At 44.4% G+C, this 21489-nt stretch overlaps 1 protein-coding gene across 4 annotated transcripts in view; it reads right to left on the bottom strand.

Moving 5' to 3' along the window:
• PRDM10 (PR/SET domain 10) overlaps window positions 1-21489 on the bottom strand; it is a 97970-nt gene that overhangs the window by 5578 nt on the left and 70903 nt on the right. For 2 of the 4 annotated variants that reach the window (XM_055415865.2, XM_055415866.2), the window contains exons 12-21: window positions 20298-20645; window positions 18297-18452; window positions 14352-14531; window positions 12963-13073; window positions 11313-11513; window positions 10514-10657; window positions 9470-9640; window positions 7498-7638; window positions 4471-4639; window positions 1187-1290 (exon numbers count right to left, since the gene is read on the bottom strand). In XM_055415865.2, coding sequence (XP_055271840.1) covers window positions 1187-1290; window positions 4471-4639; window positions 7498-7638; window positions 9470-9640; window positions 10514-10657; window positions 11313-11513; window positions 12963-13073; window positions 14352-14531; window positions 18297-18452; window positions 20298-20645 — 1725 coding nt within the window. The remainder of the gene's footprint in view (window positions 1-1186; window positions 1291-4470; window positions 4640-7497; window positions 7639-9469; window positions 9641-10513; window positions 10658-11312; window positions 11514-12962; window positions 13074-14351; window positions 14532-18296; window positions 18453-20297; window positions 20646-21489) is intronic. The other 2 variants (XR_008684420.2, XR_008684421.2) reach the window with 1 other exon arrangement.

Raw genomic sequence — 21489 nt, 5'->3', positions numbered from 1 at the left:
CAACAGGGCTGTTGGAGGGAGGGAACGAGTCCTAGAACGGGGAGGTGGTGCTCCATCTTTTAACAGTGAAAACCAGCCGTCGATAGGAACATCGAGAAATTAATGGATGGAGAATTTTTAAAAACTGAGCTGGGGTGCCATAGAAACGATTCAAATGTAAATAAAGTGGTTTTCCGCTTAAAAAAAAATAATAATAAAAATAAAATAAACTACCCTGTTACACATTGAGGCCTCTTGGGCAGTAATCAGTCTTCCCCTGGGCACATCTCAATATCCCAGGCCAGTTAAGAATATCTTTCTTAATTTAAATTTACACACTCTGTCTTCCAGAGGCAGGCCAGAAGAACCCAGTGAGGATAAAAACAAAGGTAGCAGGTGCAATACAACTAAATAATTTATGGCAGGGAATTCCCTGGCAGTCTAGTCAGTAGAACTCTACTCTCACAACAGAGGGTATGGACTCCTGGTCAGGGAACTAGGAACCCACAAGCTGCACAGCATGGCCAAAAAAAAATATATATATATCATAACACATTCATTATATTATTCTCTCCCTACTTGAGGATCAACAATCATGAAGACTCACATACTTTCTAAGAAACACATAAAAAGATGACGATTATCTACATGTATCTATACGTATGGGCTTCCCTGGTGGCTCGGTGGTAAAAGAAGCTGCCTGCCAATGTAGGAGACGCAGGTTCCATCCCTGGGTCAGGAAGATCCCCTGGAGATGGAAATGGCAACCACTCCAGTATGCTTGCCTGGAGAATCCCATGGACAGAGGAGCCAAGCAGGCTACAATCCATGGGGTCACAAAAGAGTCACACATGACTTAGTGACTAAACAACAACACAAGAAATACAAAGAAGGATCCAGAAGGTTCACTGTAGTTATTAATTGAATAGATCTTTCTTGAGCTTTTGCTATAGCCCAGCCTCCTGTGCAGGACATTAAGGATAATAAAGACTAGGACCCAGCTTTTGAGGAATTCATTGCCTAATAGGAAAAGATGATGAACCAATAATTAAATAAGCTGTGGTATAATACAGTACCACAGATATTATGGGAAAACAGAAGACATACTTGTAACTCAGATAGGAAGAGTTTGGGAGAAGAGTTTGGGAGGAGGGTGGGGGTGGCGCAGCATGGGAAACAGGAAAACCCTCCAAGCTGCACAGCTTACCGGAGTGACCGCCTTCACTTGGCCAGTGGTGACCGGAGTTGCCACACCACTGTCTGTAATCACAAACTGACCTGGGGGAAGTGTCATCATTTGAATCTCCGATGCTGAAAAACAGGAAAGAACCACAGTTCGGTGGTCTCAGATTTCAATACAAGTGGTAAAAACAAATATCTCACCAGTGACCACTTTCCCTACTGAGTCATTTTCCATGGGTTTGCTTGCTCCCAGAGTCTTATGTTGATTTGATTAGATAATACAAGGAGACAATTCATTATTTTGAAAACTGGTAAATTAAGGAGATGAGCCAAGTATCTAAAGCATCTATCCTGCCGTTCCTGTGCAAATTGTACCTCACAATAACCTGAGAGTTAATATAAAATTGTTTTCATTATGGACACTTTCTATAGTGTATAAAGGATGATAGAATCAAGGGACTTCCCTAGTGGTCCAATAGGTAAGGCTCTGCTCTCCCAATTCAGGGGGCCCGGTTCAATCCCTGGTCAGGGGACAAGGTCCCATTTCACACAATTAAAAGATCCCGCATGCTGCAGCTAAGACCTGGCACAACTAAGTACATAAATGTTTATTAAAAAAGAAGAAGAGTGTGATAGCATCAGAACAGCCCAACTCTGCAGTGCCTAATGAAATGGCGGGGTAAAGGAAACAGACAAGCGTCATGTGCCTCCTGATGGAGGTATATATCAACACTCTAGAGTCCCTTGTACTGCAAGGAGATCCAACCAGTCCATTCTAAAGGAGATCAATCCTGCGTGTTCATTGGAGGGACTGATGCTAAAGCTGAAACTGCAATACTTTGGCCACCTCATGAGACGGGTTGACTCACTGGAAAAGACTCCGATGCTGGGAAAGGTTGGGGGCGGGAGGAGAAGGGGACGACAGAGAATGAGATGACTGGATGGCATCACCGACTCTATGGACATGAGTTTGAGTGAACTCCGGGAGTTGGTGATGGACAGGGAGACCTGGCGTGCTGTGATTCATGGGGTCGCAGAGAGTCGGACACGACTGAGCGACTGAACTGAACTGAACTGAACTGATGGAGTGTTTAGGGGGAAAAAACCAGAACCTGATCTGACCAAGTCTCTAGATTTAACTGCCCATCTATAGGAAATAAAAGAGACAGAGGAAAGCATCTTAAATGACAATACAGGGATGTCAACAGCAAAATCCGGAAGGGAACCCAAGTGACCCAGTTTCTTCAAGATGTCAACTGCAACTTAGAAGAAAGAAAAAGAACACGTATACTAAATGAAACTGAACAGACATGATCGATGGCAATGTATGGCCCTTATTTGGAACCCAATTTGCAAAACCAACTGTTAAAACATTTATGAGACAGTCACAGAAATATGAACCCCAGATATTGGACGGTATTAAACAATACTGTAATTTATTTTCAGATGTGATAATGACACTGGAGTTGTGTTTTTTTGTTTTCACTGCCTTGATTTTAGAGATAGATACTAACATATTTATGGATGAAATGATATGGATTATATTATATAGTTGGAGGACTGGGAGAGAATGACAGTGGGAACATATCAAACAAGACTGCCTGTGAGCTGGTAAGTGCTGAAGCTGGATAATTGGTACAGGGGAGTTCATTACTGTTCTCTGTGTGTGTGTGTGTATTTTTGTGCTTATATATATGGTTTTTGGGGGGTTTTCCCCCCACATTGCACACCTTGTGTGATCTTAGTTCCCCAACCAGGGATCGAACCCACACCCTTCACAGTGAAAGCGCCAAGTCCGAACCACTGGACTGCCAGGGAATTCCCTATTTTTGTATATTTTAAACTTCTTTTTCCAAATAAGAAATTTCAGATCGTTTCGCCAGGTTAGAATGCTAGTTCTTACTATGACTACCATGACTGTGGGCATCATTCCACATTCTTCTCACCGGAATGAACCTGAGTGCGAATGTCAGTCTATTGACCAGGATTACTGGGATTCATCATGAGCAGGAGTCCTTCCCTGACACACACTAGGCTCAGCTCTCATTGTGACCACCAGTATTTAAGAGAACAGACTGGAAAGATAACAGTAGCGTTTGAGCCTGTCTCCACACCAAATCCAAATAACACAGCCTAAGATCAATCACAGCAGAGACGGACCCAAAAACAAAATCAGTAGTGAGATGGAGACCGACACAGCCCCTGTTCTAGTTCCTGCTATGGCGCTCTTAACTTACTGTTCCTGTTTCTTCCATGTCCTCAGTGACAAAGGTCTCATACTTTCCAGCTGACACCCAAAGCTGTTATTCCCACCAAGATTTCTACTTGTTCTGACCTTTGGCAGCCAGTCCAACTGCTTCTGGTAACACTAACCTCAGGTTTTTGAAATCAGCTACTCAAATATCTGTCTCCACCTGATGCGAAGAGGCGACTCACTGGAAAAGACCCTGATGCTGGGAAAGATTGAGGGTAGGAAGAGAAGGGGACGACAGAGGATGAGATGGTTGGATGGCATCACCGACTCAATGGACATGAGTTTGAGCAAATTCCGGGAGTTGGTGATGGACAGGGAAGCCTGACATGCTGCAGTCCGTGGGGTCGCAAAGAGTTGGACACGACAGAGTAACTGAATAACAATGAGATAACAGTTTCTTTGAGCCCAAGACTATCTGGTGAGGAGGAGCAGCACGGTGTGCTGGTTTAGAGTATAAACTCTGCACCCAAGCTGCCTGGGCCCTAGTCCTCTGTTTAGGAGCTGTGTTCCTTGGATGATTTACTCTGTGTCCAATCTGCCTTATCTTTAAATGCAAGTACTGATAACTCATCTAGGAGGCTGCTGTGGATATTAGATGTGATATAGATTCAGTTTAGAATCCTTCCTGGCACACAGTAAGAGCTTGATGAAACTTGGTTAGCACGATTATTGTGTGGTGTTATGTGTATGAAAGTCAGTATTCATCTTTGGTACACACAGGGTCTCGTACAGTGATTGATATATACACATTCAATAAACATGGCTAGAAGAAATGAATCATGACCTCAAATCCTACATGCAGCTACTGTACTACTTAAACCACCTGCCTACACTTGCTCCAGCAATATTCCTGACTTCTCAGAAAAAGGTCATTTTGGGGTGGCCCTGACATCAGATGCTGCCTGAATCGTGAAACTCATTGAAGTACAAGCTCCACAGAGTGTAGAAAATGGCTAATGAACCTTTAATCCAGAAAATCGATGATAAAGCCAATGAAATTCCGCCCTGTAGCTGCAGGTTCCCCACCTGCACCCTGGAGTGCCAGCCTTACTCACAGTAGCCACGGAAGGAATTCCAGGTGTTGGGGAGGTACGTGTGCTGGACCGTGGAGCCCTGGGGAGGCTGCTGGAGGGCCTGGCCCTGCGAGGAGCTACCTGTGACGTGCGAGGGGCTGAGCCCCTGCTGAGACTGTTGTGGGGAGGGACTCAGCGGCTGCCCAGCCACCTGCAGAGAAAGAGAGTGGCATGCGTGAACTGTCAACCAGCTGCTGAAGAAAATAAATCATGCTCATGGGATTTGTAACGCTGAACGCAGAACTGTTAAAATAGTAAATTTTATTCTTGACTGCACCATATTGCATGCAGAATCTTAGTTCCCCGACCTGGGATTGAACTTATGCCTCCTGCAGTGGAAACGCAGAGTCTTAACCACTTGACCGCCAGGGAAGTCCCTAAAATTAGACCTATTTTAAATAAGAACAGAATTAATGAAAAGCAATCATAACTATGAAATCCTAATTACCTTCCAAAGGATGATTATCTACAAGGGTATCCAAAGACTTAATTGTTAGAAAAGTAAATGAATGGAAGTATAATTATCCTCATTGCACAGGTTTAAAAAAAAAAAAAACCTAAGAAGCTCAATGACTTTCCTGTAACACAAACTGTAACACAAACTGTAACCTGTAACACAAACTGAAGTTGAACGCAGAAGTCAGAATCTCCACTTCCGAGCACTAGATACCCCCCAGTTAGTGGAGATAAACACAGGGACCCATTCTGTCTACAGAATAAACCCTACCCTCCCACCCCCACCACTGTCTGCCACTCAAGCTGTCCACACTTCAGTTCCAAACCACCTTCCTGGCCTTGTTTCCAAGCACAATTTCCTGTCACTAACACACCACATCACAATTTATAGACACACCACAATTTGCCACGTCTGTGTCTGTCTCACTCATCCCCCTGTGTCTTTCTCACAATGAGAGCATATTCAGATCATACAGCCTCCCCCAGTTACCATGTCAAAATCATACCCTCATCCAAGACCTAACTCAAATGCCACTTCTACATGATTTTCCTTGATTCCCTGCTAAGCACCATCTTTCCCTCCACTGAGTTCCCATAACCTAATGACACATCCACGTTGTCCTCAGACGTGGGCAAGAGGCACCCTGTAAGGATGCTGGCTGGCCCTTCTCATGTGAAGCCTCCTGGACCTTGGAAATTGCCCTGTACCCACTTCCAGGACCCACACAAGTCTCTTCTCTGAGCGTGGCCTCCCACAGGGGTCCTGTCTCCCGCACAGGGCTCCTCTAACTGTATTCAGGCACCTGAGATGAACGGGGTGGCCTGGATTGCCAACTGCAGGGGTGTGGATGGAGCTGAGACATGTGGGCCGAGGTGTCCACACAGAACAGAGGCCCCGTGAGTGCACGATGGAGCCTGGGTGAGGAGCAGGGGGCAGCAGGTAGCCCCTGCTTCCCACAGGAAGATAGAACAGCCGCCTCATCCCGACAAGGGACTCTGAGGAGCCCATCCTGGCCCTCCAGCCTCTGGTTCCTTTGAGAAACTCAGAAGCGTGATGTTAGTGGACCTGAGAAACTCATGGACCCTTGTGGATAGAGGCTGCCTGTCTTGGGCTAGGACAAGTCACCAGAAACCTTACACTAGGAAGGGAGGGGCAATCAGACAGCAAGCAGCAGAGGCTCCCCCCAAAAAAAATAAATAGGAGGGCAGAGAAAGTGCATGTTTATCCTACGGATTTCCACAGCAGTTGGAGCCAGGAAAAGAGGGATACAAAAGAAGAAGCAGTTGGAGACCACAAAAAAGGGCTTCCCTGGTGGCTCAGTGGTAAAGAATGTACCTGCCAAGGCAGGAGACATGGGTTCAATCCCTGGGTTGGGTAGATCCCCTGCAGGAGGGCATGGCAACCCACTACTGGAGAATCCCATGGACCAAGGAGCCTGATGGGCTACAGTCCATGTGGTTGCAAAGAGTCAGACACAACTTAGCAACTAAATGACAATGACAACAGTCCTTTTCCCTACTTCCTCCCACCTCCACCTGGCCACTGCCAGTGCCAGCCATGTGTTTGGCAGGAAAACACATTTAAATTTTTTTTTTTAATTTCATTTTTACTGTTTTCCAGTGCACACTATTTTAGCATAACAGCTAATTTTGCACAAGTCTGTAAATATTATCCCACTGCATTGTAGATACATTTAATTTTTAATTAGCACTATCTACCTTATTTAATATCCATGGTTACTTTATGTATATTTTCCAATGTGATCATTATGAAAGTACCTATGTCAAGCAGGAAGATAGAACATATTTATTTAAAGGTTGGTGGGTTTGAGCGAAACCTTTAACCACTCAGGGTAATGACATGCGGCCTTCATGTGTGCTCTAGTCCTGGCCCCTGTGAATGTCAGGAAGAGTCTATGGGCGTTCTTTATGGTTCAGGTACCTTCCCTTCATGCCTTGTTTGCTTGTGCGTATGTGTTACATCCCTACCAGACTCTAAGCTCCTTGAGGGCAAGATCTACAAAAGCTTCCTGCAAAGAGTAAGAATTTAATAAATATTTTGCATGTAGCTCTGCTTTTGGAGAATGGCAGCCCACTCCAGTGTTCTGCTTTCTCAATGAAGGTCTCCATCACACAAACACAGTAATCCTTCACAATGTCACTTCTCCGAAGTTACAGAAACAACCCCGCTCTTGCTGGCCATCATCCAGCCACCGAGAACAGGAGATCTCCAGGAGATCACAGGTCAGGCTCCATCCAGACACGGGAGGCTGAGCACTCAATGGTGTGTCCCTAATGCAGGCATGCTCAGTCACTCAGGGGATCCTGCCAACCCAGGGATGGAACCTGGATCTCCTGCACTGGCAAGCGGATGTTTTACCAGTGAGCCAATGGAGGCAAAGATGACTCTTTAAAGGCCCCCCAAATAAAGATATCACTCCCATAGTCAAGGAGGCTAGGTCTAAGATAATGTCTCTCTGCTCTTAGTACATCTTCAGAGTCCCTGAGGCCATGTTATCCTGGGACTAGTCCCTGCAGCAGGAGCCAGCATACCTGGGATGTGGACACAGCAGGAGCAGGGGGCTCGGTGACCTGGATGTGCTGCACCTGGATGGCGTGCTGTGTGTAGGTCTGAGGGTCATGGAGCTGGGCGACATCCACCGTGGACTGCTGGGACTGGTGTGGGGAAGTGGCCTGTGGGAGGAGAAATCCAGACCCATGATGAGTACAGTTCAGGGAAAGCCTTCCAGAGAGAAAGTGCAGCTGAAACCATGTCCCCTAGAAGAGATGGGACTTCAGAGCCAGAGCTCAGTCCCAAGAGCCCACACTGAAGCCAAGCTGGCAAACATCAGAGGAAAAGACAGCCTTAAAAATTACGCTTGCTATCCGAGATGTCCATCGACAGACAAATGGATAAGGAAGTTGTGGTACAGATGAACAATGGAAAACTACTCAGCTATAAAAAGGTACACATTTGAGTCAGTTCTAATGAGGTGGATGAAACTGGAGTCTATCATACAGAGTGAAGTAAGTCAGAAGGAGAAACACCAATACAGTATATTAACACACATATATGGAGTTTAGAAAGATGCTAATAATGATCCTATATGCAAGGCAGCAAAAGAGACATAGATGTAAAAACAGACTTTTGGACTCTGTGGAAGAAGGTCAGGGTGGGGCGATTTGAGAGAATAGAATTGAAACATGTATATTACCATATGTAAAGTAGATGACCAGTGCAAGTTTGATGTATGAAGGAGGGCACTCAAAGCTGGTGCTCTGGGACAACCCAGAGGGATGGGGTGGGAAGGGAGGTGGGAAGGGAGTTCAGGATAGGGGAACACATGCACATCCATGGCTGACTCATGTCGATGTATGGCAAAAACCACCACAATATTGTAAAGAAAGTATATCCCAATTAAAATTAATTTTAAAAATTATGCTTACTAACCATAAAACAGTAATGTGATTTAATACTGGAAGGGAAATGAGGGAATATAGCTCCTAATAAGCCGAATGAGAAGCTCTCAGGAATCAAGAATCTTTTCCCCTTAAATTTCAATTAAATGTAACAGCCTACCCTTTATCAGCTAAAAGAGATCAAAGTAGAGAAGTTGCTTTTGGCTTGTCACTCTTGATCACTAGAACGGTGGCTCCTAACCTTATTTGTAGCACAGACATCTGTGAACATGTGGCCAAAGTAGAGACACTTTTTCCAAAATAATGTACAATTATTATGCATCACAATTTACAGACAACTTTAGATATTCAAAGATGCTTCCAAAGCCTAAAATTAGTAACACCACTATATATTAAAAAAATAACCCTCCTATAAAAAAATAAAGAACAGTCAATGACATCTTCCAATTTCCTGCTTTCACACTAGCTTTAAATTTGCAGAGTCCAGTTTATTTCAAAGCAAAACATTTGTTCATGTGTGCCTTGAGTACAATTTCTCAGCATAATTAAGTGAAACAATAGTTTGGGGAGGATTTTTTCCTTTTAGCTCCTGAATCAGTAAGAATGAGCTACTAACTACCTTGCAGAAGGAACAATTATACCTCACTACTAATAAAGTGCTGATAGTCAAAATTCACAATTATTCCTTATAAGCTCCCACTGATAGACATCATTCAATGCCCACGTAGGGGCTGAACAAACAGGCTCCTCAACAAGTAGTCAATCTGGATGCCCAAGGTAAGGGATCAGAAGAGGCTCACGCTGTCCTGAAGTAGGGCAGGATAATGGTACACACTGAAGCTAGTGTGCTAGCTAGCTGCACATTTTCATTAGTGTCTAGAGAAAATCTCTAGACACTATTGACAGAAATCCCTTACACCGCTAAGTCTAGAGCTATCAACAGCAGGGGCTGTACAAATGCCTTCGACTCCAAGCTGACAGGCACAGCGATGTAGGGCCCAGCTCCAGCTCTGAGCACAGGGTGCTTTAGGTGACCCCCACTGCCCTACTGACTGACGGCAATACGGTATTCACGCAGGTAAAGGGAAATAAACGCAGACAGTACCGGAGCCACCTGCACCACTTGAAGCTGTATGTGCTGAGGCTGCTGCAGGCCGGACGCAGACTGTGACACAGGAATGTACTGGATTCTCTGGTAGTCCCCTTGTGGTGTTCGGTAATCCGTTGTTAAGGTCTGGGACAGCTCTGTCATTGCCTGGGTTAGCAGGTCTGTCGTCTAGAAAAATGACGAGAAGCACATTGCTAATAACACTGCTGGTTGTAGCTATTTCAGTGCTCTGAAATCCTACAAAATTTGGTTTGTATTGGACCAGGATTTCCCTGGTCCAGTGTTAAGACTGTGTTCCCCATGCAGGGGCATGGGGTCGATCCCTGGATGGAGACCTAAGATCCCACACACCGCACAGCTCAATCAAAAAAAAAATTTTCTTTGGTTTGTCTTACTGGTAGATCAGGGGACTACAGATAAGTACTAAGCACAGATAGAAAAAAATCCAAAGTTAAGAAGACTCTGGGGGACTTCCTTGGTGGTCAGGTGGCTAGGACTCAGAACTCCCAATGCAGGGGGCCTGGGTTTGATCCCCGCTCAGGGAACAACAGATTCCTCACGCTGCACATAAGAGTTTACATGTTGCAGCTAAAAGACCCTGTGTGTGTTTGGCAGAAACCAACACAACAATGTAAAGCAATTATCCTTCAATTACAAATAAATAAATTTAGAAAAAGATCCTGTGTGGCACAGCTAGGATCTGGTGTAGTCAAATAGATAAATAAACATTAAAAAAAGACAAATAAGAAGGTGCGGGAAGGTGAACTCTCTATCTCAGTCTATCTGTGTCGGGCAGGGGAGTTACCCCAGAGGTTCTGAGAGTCTTGGGATGAACAGGCACCATTGAGGATTTCCTGCTGTTCCTTTCACAGACAGCTTTGGGAAGCACCTATGCGAGGCATAAACATCGTGCCTCGCATAGGACGCTGAAGGGTGGTGGGTTACATCTCCAGCCAGTTAAATGCCAGGGGGACACGTGCCCTGGCCCTGGAGCTGTGACAGGCAGGAAGGACAGGAGAGGTGCTTTCTGCTTACACCTACCACCACGGTCTCTCCAGTGGCACTGTCGGTAGTTAGGACAGCAGGCGTTGCACTGATCACAGCTGTGGTCAGAGGTGTGTGTATGGTGTTGGGGAGCTGGGCGTACTCTGGGTGCTTCTTTCGAATGTGTTGTACCATCTTGGTCTGAAAAATGGCAAAAACCAAGAATAATTACTAGAATTGGTTATTTTTAAGCTTTACCAAATGCAAACCCTCCAATGGCTCCTAAAGTCTTTCACGTTATGCTTTTTCTTTAAACACAAAGTGAGAGCAACACTGACTCTACCTGCCTTTCCTGAAGTGGGACAATGGCATGTGTGAAAGGGAAAAAAGAGGTGTGTGACTCCCCCTGCCTCCGCCCCCTGACATGCTATCCGGCAAGGTCAGGATACCTCACCACACGCCCTCATCCCACCCACACCTGCAGCAATCGGTGACAAGCCCCCAAGCAAAAGTGATTTGCTTTTCAGAAACCATCATTTAAGTTTTTACGTAGTGCTGCTGAAAGCCTGAGCTCAGAAATCACGAGCACAGACTATTCAAATCCAAGACCCTCCTCGGACCAAGGGAAAAGGAAACCATTTGAGTGCTCGGGCTCTCAGATGGCACTGATTCTGGAGACAGGCCGTCCGTATTCTCCTCCCATTCTGTACTATGGTCCCTGATCACAGAAAACAGCTCCTCTAGCCCCCCAGCAATGCTGAAGAAGCCATCACAGCAGCCGGTCGAGAAGCTGTCTTAAGTCGTGTTTCCCTAAACCGGGACCTTAGTTCCCAGGCGGTCCGAGCCTTCCACGTACCTTGCTGCTGTACTGTTTGGAGCAGTGAGGGCAGCAGACGGGCGGGGTGGCTATGGTGCCTGTGAGCTGGGTGTGGGTGCTCAGCATAGGGTCTGGCTCTCCGGGGCCCGCGGGGCGAAGTTTCCGAATGCTTGGCGGAAGCTCGGCCCCGGGATGGTTCTTCAGAATATGGGCTTTTCGCTTGCTGGCACTTTTGTAAACCTGAAAATTCAAAAGTTTTGCCGTGAAAGCAGTATACAGTTCTGCTGTCTTGCTTAAAGTAAACTAACAATTTCACTACAGGGAAATGAGAAAGAGTATTCATATAGCCTCAAATAAAATACATTAACAGACACATTGAAGGATAATGAGGATATAACATACATTAGAATAACATAAGAACTTAATATGGGGCTTCCCAGGTGGCTCAGTGGTAAAAGAATCCACCTGTCAATGCAGGAGATGTGGGTTCGATCCCTGGGTCAGGAAGAGCCCCTGGAGGAGGAAATGGCAACCCACTACAGTATTCTTGCCTGGAGAATCCCATGGACAGAGGAGCCGGGTTTACAGTTAATGGGGTTGTAAAGAGTTGGACATGGCTGAGCAACTGAGCACAGCACGCAGGGCAAGAACAGAATAGATATGTGAGGCATCTTCCTTGAAGTTATGTGTTCAAGATAGAAATAGTAAAAATACCTATACCTTTATCTAAAGCTTAAGAGGTGGATACATAGTCATAGAACTGCTTCCAAGGCCAGCTCACCCTTTCGACTTTCTGAGAAAGCTCTCATGTGATGTATGTAGTTGACTCATACGCCAAAGAATCTTCCAAAACAGCAAGTCTAATAGCAACTAGAACCCACAGTGGTGAATCTGTGCTTTAAGAATGTATCTTGCTTTTAAGTTGACACTACTTATATATAGCTTACACCTTACACAGCTGACATTGGATAAGGGAACCATATTACAATGAAACAATAAACATATATTCTATTCCTATCTTCTTCCTAACTACTAAAAATCAAGAAGGTACAAGCAGAGTATTACACCACAAAACTTCTTCACATCCTACTCAATCTTCTAGAAACCCAAAATCTATTGTAGGATGATAAGCACTCTCACTTTAGAAATTATGAATTTAAAACCAATTCATAAACCAAGATCTTGGCAATAAGCCTCTTCTTCTATAGCAAAAAAAAAAAAAAAAAATCACAGAAAGAAGAAACAATAAGAAAAACAAAGTCAACTAATTTTTAAGAAAAAAATTTTGACTTAAAATGAGGGTGCACTTCTGGTCCTTTCTTGTCTAAATGGAAAACTGCTAAGACAGAGAAGCATCTGTTAAGAGAAACTGCGAGATCCTAGTATGTATTTACGTGTGTGTGTGCTCGCTCAGTCGCTCAGTTGTGTCCGACTCTGTGTGACCCCATACACTGTAGCCCTCCAGGCTCCTCTGTCCATGGGATTCTCCAGGTAAGAATACTGGAGTGGGTTGCCATTTCCTCCTCCAGGGGATCTTCTCAGCCCAGGGATCGAACCCATGATCGATGGCAGGCGGACTCTACTGTTGAGCCATGGGGGAAGCCCAGAATAAATGTATACATGCAGACAAGCCAGCCCTGAGAGGAGCTCCCATAAAGGTCCATCCTCCTGTGGACGGTTTCCTGTTACCTTATCACAATACTGACAGAAGTAGTCACGGTTGGGCTTTATGATGGGTAGAGTTAACTCTGGCACCTCTTCTATCTTCATGTCTGGGTGCCTCTTTGATAAGTGATTTACCTAAAAGGAAAAAAAAACAAATGAGAAAAAGAGATCCCATTACAAGCAGTGAACAAACACCTCCGATATCGACTGCTGGAAGTTAAAGTTCTCTGAAGCAATGTCCCAAAACGTAAGGCATTCGGCCAGAACCAGCATGGCCAGGTCCCTCTGAGACCAAAGCATTAACAGGAGTTAATAGTAATTCAGCAAATTACTGAAGGTGAATTGGGTTGCTGTGGATTCCATTAACAGCCTTTGACTAAAAGAAAAGGAAAATTACACTAGCAGGAATTCCTTTAGTGAATTCTACTGATGGAAGCCTGTCTCTCATTACTTAGGGCCCTAACCTTACTGAGGATGTTGAATAGAATGCAAACGAAGGTTCTGCATTATAAATAATGGTCTCCGAAAGCGAAATATCAGAAATATCATATGATATCTCTCATATGTAGAATCTATAAAGAAATGATTCAAATAAACTTATTTACAAAACAGAAACGGACTCACTGACTTAGAGAACGAATTTACATTTGCCAGAGGGGAAGAATGGGGGGACGGGGTAGTCAGAGAGTTTGGGATGGACGCCTACACACCACTGTATTTAAAATGAATAACCAACAAGGACCTGCTGTAGAGCACAGAGAACTCTGCTCAATGTTATGTGGCAGCCTGGATGGGAGGGGAGTTTGTGGGAGAATGGATAAATGTACATGTATATAGCTAAATCCCTTTGCTGTCCACCTGAAACTATCACAACACTGTTAATCAACTATACCCAAATATAAAATTGAAAAGTTAAAAAAAATTAAATAATGGTCTCCGACTTTACTGGCAGGTACTGGCAGAAATACATGTTGCAGAAACTGTCATCGGGGCAAAATGAAATGAGAACCAGCTCTCCTGGTGTCTCTGCTAGCTGGTCCCCATGCCCTGCTTGGATGGAAAGTCCCGTCTACTGTTTTGTCATATCTGGGACAATCAGAGTGGGCGGCTGGGGGAGAAGACCCCACCAGAAAGGCTGGTTCAGGAACACAGAAGAGAAGAGGGAAAGAAAACACACAGCAAAGACTGAGCATGGCAAAGCAAAGCGAGTGAGGAAAAGTGATCAGAATGACTTCTTCCAAGAAACACCAGAAATGAACCATGGCAGAGGGGGGCAAGGGAGCCTGGGAAGGAGAGGAGCCCCATGCTGGGAACTGTTTGTCTCTTTGTCTCCCCGTTGTGCCCAGCCAGCGAGGAAACCTGGTGACAGGTTGAGCACAGAACTCTGTTAGGCGCCGGGCAGTGGACACTGACCAGCATGCCCCGCCTCCGGAAGCCCATCATGCAGAGGCGGCACTTGAACGTGAAGCTGTCATAGTCGGTGGACGTGATGCGGGGCTTGAACGTCTTGGAGCGGCTGCTGCGGTCGGCTTTCTTGGCCTCCCTCTCAGGATTGTGCATCCTTTGCATGTGCTCCCGGAGTTTGTCTTTCCGCTGTTTGCAGAGAATTTTTGAGAAGGTAGCAGGTGGGGGTGAGGATAGAAAAATTTTAATTGAAGAGATTAAAAAAAAAAATCAGTACAAGTTAGCAGTAACAGGACCCACTGGGCTGCATCCAAGTTGCTAGAAGGTACAAGCACGCAGCAACACTGGCTGCGAATCATTCCGTTCACCAGGGAGTAAGTGCATTGCAATGAACTGGGCTTTAAAATAACCATTCAGTTTGAAAGCTACACATTGACTTCTGAGAAGAAAGCGCTCAGCTTTCTTCACAGTCCAACTCTCACATCCATACATGACCACTGGAAAAACCATAGCCTTGACTAGACGGACCTTTGTTGGCAAAGTAATGTCTCTGCTTTTTAATGTGCTATCTGCTGCTGCTGCTGCTGCTAAGTCACTTCAGTCGTGTCCAACTCTGTGCGACCCCATAGACGGCAGCCCACCAGGCTCCCCCGTCCCTGGGATTCTCCAGGCAAGAACACTGGAGTGGGTTGCCATTTCCTTCTCCAATTGTGAAAGTGAAAAATGAAAGTGTAGTCGCTCAGTCATGTCTGACTTGCGACCCCATGGACTGCAGCCTACCAGGCTCCTCCGTCCATGGGATTTTCTAGGCAAGAGTACTGGAGTGGCTTGCCAAATGTGCTATCTAGGTTGGTCATAACTATCCTTCCAAGGAGCAGCGTCTTTTAATTTCATGGCTGCAATCAGCATCTGCAGTGATTTTGGAGCCCAAAAAAAATAAACTGTGACACTGTTTATGTAGAAGCAATCAAAGGGCACATGGAATAAATTTGGTGTTAAGAACTACAAGATAAATTGATCATGAATGGTAGGTGATACTGGATTTACTGTATGTACTCAATTCCCACATTTTTTTTTTTTAAACAATTCCCACATGTTTTTACACACATCATGGCATTCCTCTAGTGAATTTAAGTGTTGTTCACCATACAGATTTAGAAGTGTGTAAGCAGTTATACTACCCACTATGGATGGGGTACACAATCACAGGTCAAGGTCACAGCTTTTAGTCTGATGATCTGATCGAGAGGGATATGGGTTGATATGAGTCCACAGACAGAAAATTAAGCAGAGCCCATCCTGAATAAAAACAAACTCCAAAAATGCCAGCTCCCTTATCCAGTGAGGCTCTGCTCTCAGACATGTAATTACACTGTTATTGGTCTTATAAGACTTTGAACCAGACTAGTTCTTTCCACATTTTGGCTCGAGGATGTTTCTGTAACCCCTTCATTTTTTAGCACATTTATGAAATAAACATTTCTTGAATGCCCACCATGCTAAGTTCAGAGGTGCATGGCCAGGCAGCCCCACCAACCTCCACATTCTACACAGGACTCCTTTTCAGTCAGTTTTCCCCTCCTGAATCCATTTCTGATTCTTTTCCAGTTTCTATGACCTATACTCATATTCTGCAGACTGTCTCTCAGTGACATTTTTGCGGAAACATCTGGCTTCCGAAGGAAGCTTGTTTTACCATTTTCACAATTACTTGTTTAACTCTTATCTCTGAGTCTCCTGTGGGGTTTTCCTTTGCTTTCTTCTAAATTCCAGGCATGTTCTTATACTTCGTATCTTTTATCTTAATCCCAGAAGTCATTCGGTTCAGTTCAGTTCAGTCACTCAGTCGTGGCCGACTCTTTGCGACTCCATGAATCACAGCACGCCAGGCCTCCCTGTCCATCACCAACTCCCGGAGTTCACTCAAACTTATGTCCATCGAGTCGGTGATGCCATCCAGCCATCTCATCCTCTGTCGTCCCCTTCTCCTCCTGCCCCCAATCCCTCCCAGCATCAGAGTCTTTTCCAGTGAGCCAACTCTTCGCATGAGGTGGCCAGAGTATTGGAGTTTAAGCTTTAGCATCAGTCCTTCCAATGAACACCCAGGATTGATCTCCTTTAGAATGGACTAGTTGGATCTCCTTGCAGTCCAAGGGACTCTCAAGAGTCTTCTCCAGCACCACGGTTCAAAAGCATCAATTCTAAAGTGATCAGCTTTCTTCACAGTCCAACTCTCACATCCATACATGACCACGGGAAAAACCATAGCCTTGACTAGACGGACCTTGGTTGGCAAAGTAATGTCTCGGCTTTTTAATATGCTATCTAGGTTGGTCATAAGTTTCCTTCCAAGGAGTAAGCATCTTTTAATTTCATGGCTGCAATCAGCATCTGCAGTGATTTTGGAGCCCCAAAAAATAAAGTGTGACACTGTTTTCACTGTTTCCCCATCTATTTGCCATGAAGTGATGGGACCAGATGCCATGATCTTTGTTTTCTGAATGTTGAGCTTCAAGCCAACTTTTTCACTCTCTTCTTTCATCTTCATCAAGAGGCTTTTTAGTTCCTCTTCACTTTCTGCCATAAGGGTGGTATCACCTGCATATCTGAGATTGTTGATATTTCTCCTGGCAATCTTGATTCCAGCTTGTGCTTCTTCCAACCCAGCATTCCTCATGATGTACTCTGCATATAAGTTAAATAAGCAGGGTGACAATATACAGCCTTGACGTACTCCTTTTCCTATTTGGAACCAGTCTGTTGTTCCATGTACAGTTCTGACTGTTGCTTCCTGACCTGCATACAGATTTCTCAAGAGGCAGGTCAGGTGGTCTGGTATTCCAATCTCTTTCAGAATTTTCCACAGTTTATTGTGATCCACACAGTCAAAGGCTTTGACATAGTCAATAAAGCAGAAATAGATGTTTTTCTGGAACTCTCTTGCTTTTTCCATGATCCAGCGGATGTTTCCATGATCCAGAAGTCATTCAGTTCAGTTCAGTTCAGTTCAGTCTCTCAGTCGTGTCCGACTCTCTGCGATCCCATGAATCACAGCACGCCAGGTTTCCCTGTCCATCACCAACTCCCGGAGTTCACTCAAACTCATGTCCATAGAGTCGGTGATGCCATCCAGCCATCTCATTCTCTGTCGTCCCCTTCTCCTCCCGCCCCCAACCTTTCCCAGCATCAGAGTCTTTTCCAAAGTGAGTCAACTTGTCGCACGAGGTGGCCAAAGTATTGCAGTTTCAGCTTTAGCATCAGTCCTTCCAATGAGCACCAAGGATTGATCTCCTTTAGAATGGACTGGTTGGATCTCCAGAAGTCATTAACACTCCCCAAAGGAGCCTAACCCTCTCAACATCCCATACACTTCCCACTTCCACTGGATGACATCCTGATGACCTAGGGCTCAATTATCAGACTCTTACACTTCATAAATGCTCAAGAAAAAAATCTCTTGATTTGATGTGTAAATATATTGTCCTCTTAGGAATTCCTTGATAGCAGTCTAGTTCTATTCATTACACACTTGGATTCTTGTAGGAGGTGCATTATTACTCTATTTGGAGATATGAATTAATTATTTGGGAAAATTACAGAGAGTTTCCTCTTTAATGTTAGAGCTTCCCTGGTGGCTCAGTTGGTAAAGAATCTGCCTGCAATGCAGGAGAACTGGGTCAGGAAGATCCCCCAGAGAAGGAAATGGCAACCCACTCTGGTATTCTTGTCTGGAAAATCCCATGGACAGAGGAGCCTGCTGGGCTACAGTCCATGGGGTCACAAAGAGTCAGACAGGACTGAGCAACTATCACTTTCAAATCAAACACGAGACACACAGTACACCTCGAATCCGTGCTATGAGCACAGGTGATACACCCTCAAAATGAGCAGGCTCGTCCTCAGCGTGACAATTTCAATGGCCCGAGACCACGCAGACTGACCGCTGGTTCCCACCTTAAACTGCTTCCCACACGTGGAGCACAGGAAGTCCTTGCGGTCCGAGTGCCGGAGCATATGCAGACGCAGCTTGTCAGGACGGCAGAAGGCCTTGTCGCACTCCGTACACTGGTAGATCTTTTCTGAGTGGAAGCTGCGCACGTGCTTCTTCACCTGGCAAAGACACAGCAAGTCAGGGGAAATGGCAGGAAGCAGCTCCCAACACTAGAGGGAGCCAAATGCATTGCCTTGGATTCTCGTCAGCCTGGCCTGGGAGCCAATCGGGTGTGACTGATACCTAACCTCAGTAAGAGCATCCTTTTCAGGGCGGCCAGAAAACCTTACCAGCCTCGACCTCCCAGGACTTGAGAGGAGGAAGAAAATGCATGCTTAGTCCAACCGCTGATCACATGGGCCACGTTTGTCTCTCTCCCTCTTTTTTTTTAAAAAAAGATTAAGAGTTCCTTTGGATTTAAATGAATCTTGGCAAAAATTAAATATAAGAAGACAGAAAATAATTCTTTCTCACTTTTTGCTGCGTCCAATACGGATACAAACAACTTAGCCCCTTGCAGTAATAGTTCCTTCTACACCCTTCTATAAAACCAGGTTCTGAAGAATTAAAGACATGCGGGCATGTGTGCTCAGTCTCTCGGTCCTGTCAGACTCTTTGGAACCCACCAGACTCCTCTGTCCATGGATTTTCCCAGGTAGGAATACTGGAATGGGTTGCCATTTCCTCCTCCAGGGGAGTCTCTTGCATCTCCTGCATTGGCAGGTGGATTCTTTACCATTAAAGACATGAATTCAATGATACAAAACACATTACACATTTATGAGGACAATACAACACCAGCATCCTTTCTCCTTACTTGAGATTTATTCCCTGTACTTTCAGATAACTTAAATAAAAGAATATGGCCTCTGAAGTCTCTCAGTCTTAAATATCCAGTGAAGAAGAGTTATTTTTGGGACCTAGGTATTGAGCTATCAAACCATTCCTGTAAGACTTGTCCTTTATTATTTTTGGAGTCTCTTTTGTCATTAAATTCTACCCTAATGCAACTTTTCACGGCTAAAAAATAAAAATTAAAAAAAATTTTAAGAAGAAACTTACCTAATTGTTTGTGTAAAGTGAGAAAATTACCAAGACTGTCAATACCAGCAGAACTATGATTACATCTCAGTTTTCTTTTGGTAATTTAAAAAACAGAGAGGGGGATGTTTTTATTATTGAACACAGGTCTCCCTCATTGCAGGTGGATTCTTTACCATCTGAGCCACCAGGGAAACTCACTAGATATTTAGACTTACTTATTCCTTCACTAGCATATAACACTATTATCACTTGAAGTCCAAATGTAATCATGAATATTCTGGAATTTATCCTCACCCCATTTTGCTCCAGAATATAACACAGGGGAGGAGGTCAGTGTTTAAAACCAAAATATACTGGGACTTCCCTGTGGTCCAATGATTAGGAGTCCACGCTTCAAAAGAAGGGGGCACAGGTTTGATCTAGGATTGGGAGCTGAGATCCCACATGCTGTACAATATGGTCCCCCCAAAAAATCAGTATGTTATATACCAACTTACTCTTACATTTCCTTCCAAAATGTACCACCTTAGTAGCCTAAGATAGGAAGCCACAGTGATGGGGGGAAAATGTTTCCAGGCAGGAAATGGGAGTCAGTCTTCTACAGGTGCTATGTATTTTATAAGTAGTGAGTATTGGCAGGGATGAAGAAAGACTTTTTTAAAAATTATAACCAGATCTGAGTGTTTATTTCCTATAACTGAAATGTTTAAATGTCAATGTCTTATTTGGACAATTAAGGATCACAATCATCTTCTGCTTATCAAAAGCAATTTGAAGAGACATCATTCTCCCAACTATGAAGTTGCGGTCAAGAAGAGAGATGAAAGATACAGATAATGGTCCATCTCAGTTTTCCAAAAACCGCTGTTTTTCTTTCCTAAAAATGGCAGTACTAGGGCATCTCGGCAGTTGGTACTCACCTGGATAAAATCTGGGAACCGTTTCTTACAAGTTGGGCAGCTGAAGTAGCCATCATTGATATGAATGGCCACGTGATCTTTCAACAAATCAAGGCGGTCAAAGGATTCTGGGCAAAAAATGCAAGAGTAAGTCTTCTGGTCCGAGTGGAGCTTCATGTGGCTCTCCAAGGACGCACTGCTGATGAAGCCCTTGTTACAGAGGTCACAGGTCAACGGGCAGTTCCCCTCCCGCCCATGGAAGCGCAAGTGTTGGTCCAGTTTGTCCTTCTCGCGGAAGGCCTTCCCACACTGCAAGCATTTAAAAGGCCGGAAAGACTTCCGAATAAACAGATGCTGCAGAGCTGCATTCTGAAAGACACACACAAACGGGATTACTTAGTGAGTAGGCCAAATGTGCAAGCAGCTCACACATTTATAGGAAGAGAGGACGATCTCAGCAATCACAGACTTTCCATAGGAGTTAAACGAGGATACACTGTTGAAAGAAGATTTTTTTCTGGTAGAGACCTTAAAAATGAAGCCATCTTCAAAGAAGTTCATCTTGAAAAGACAGACTTTGTGTTTTGTTTTATGCCTATGTGTGTGTGCTTTCTTCTGAAAGGATCTAGGTCACGTTCAAAAAATAAGAGTTGTACAATAGAACAAACCCCAGAGTCAAGTAGAATAAAAATTGAAGATTTGGAAGAAATGACTTGGGGTGAGTGACGCATGCACGATGAGGTGGGAGCAAGTCAGCCAAATGTTACTTGTTGAAGTCCTTGAGCCAAAGAATTTGAAGCTTGATTAAGACATTTAGCAAAACTAAAGATAATAAAAAAGAACTGAAGCATAGCAGGGGCTGGAGGAAGGAGGCAGTGGACATGGGATTTCTTTTGAGGATGATGAAAATGTTCCGGGACTAGGGGTGATGGTTGTACCACTTTGGGAGTATTCTAAAAATACTACAAAAGAGTCAATTTATAGTACATGAATTGCCTATCAATTAATGAAAAAGAACTGAACGAGAACAAAGATACAGATTTACATGGACGTGTTTGCTGCTGAGATAAGATATATAAGCACACATCCTAAATGGAATATGTGCCTTAATTATGTCCTACTTAAGAAATGCTCCTCAGTGTAGCTAGTTAGTGCCACTGGTTAGAATTCCTCACTAACTGGGTCAAGCTTATTGCTTTGTTCCCTGTCTAGA

The sequence above is a fragment of the Moschus berezovskii genome, chromosome 25 (genome assembly GCF_049115385.1).
Source record: "Moschus berezovskii isolate FMDL1 chromosome 25, NW_MosBer_1.0, whole genome shotgun sequence".
Taxonomy (NCBI): Eukaryota; Metazoa; Chordata; class Mammalia; order Artiodactyla; family Moschidae; genus Moschus; species Moschus berezovskii.
Note: the sequence above shows the minus strand (reverse complement) of the source record. Positions and strands in the feature narration are given on the sequence as shown.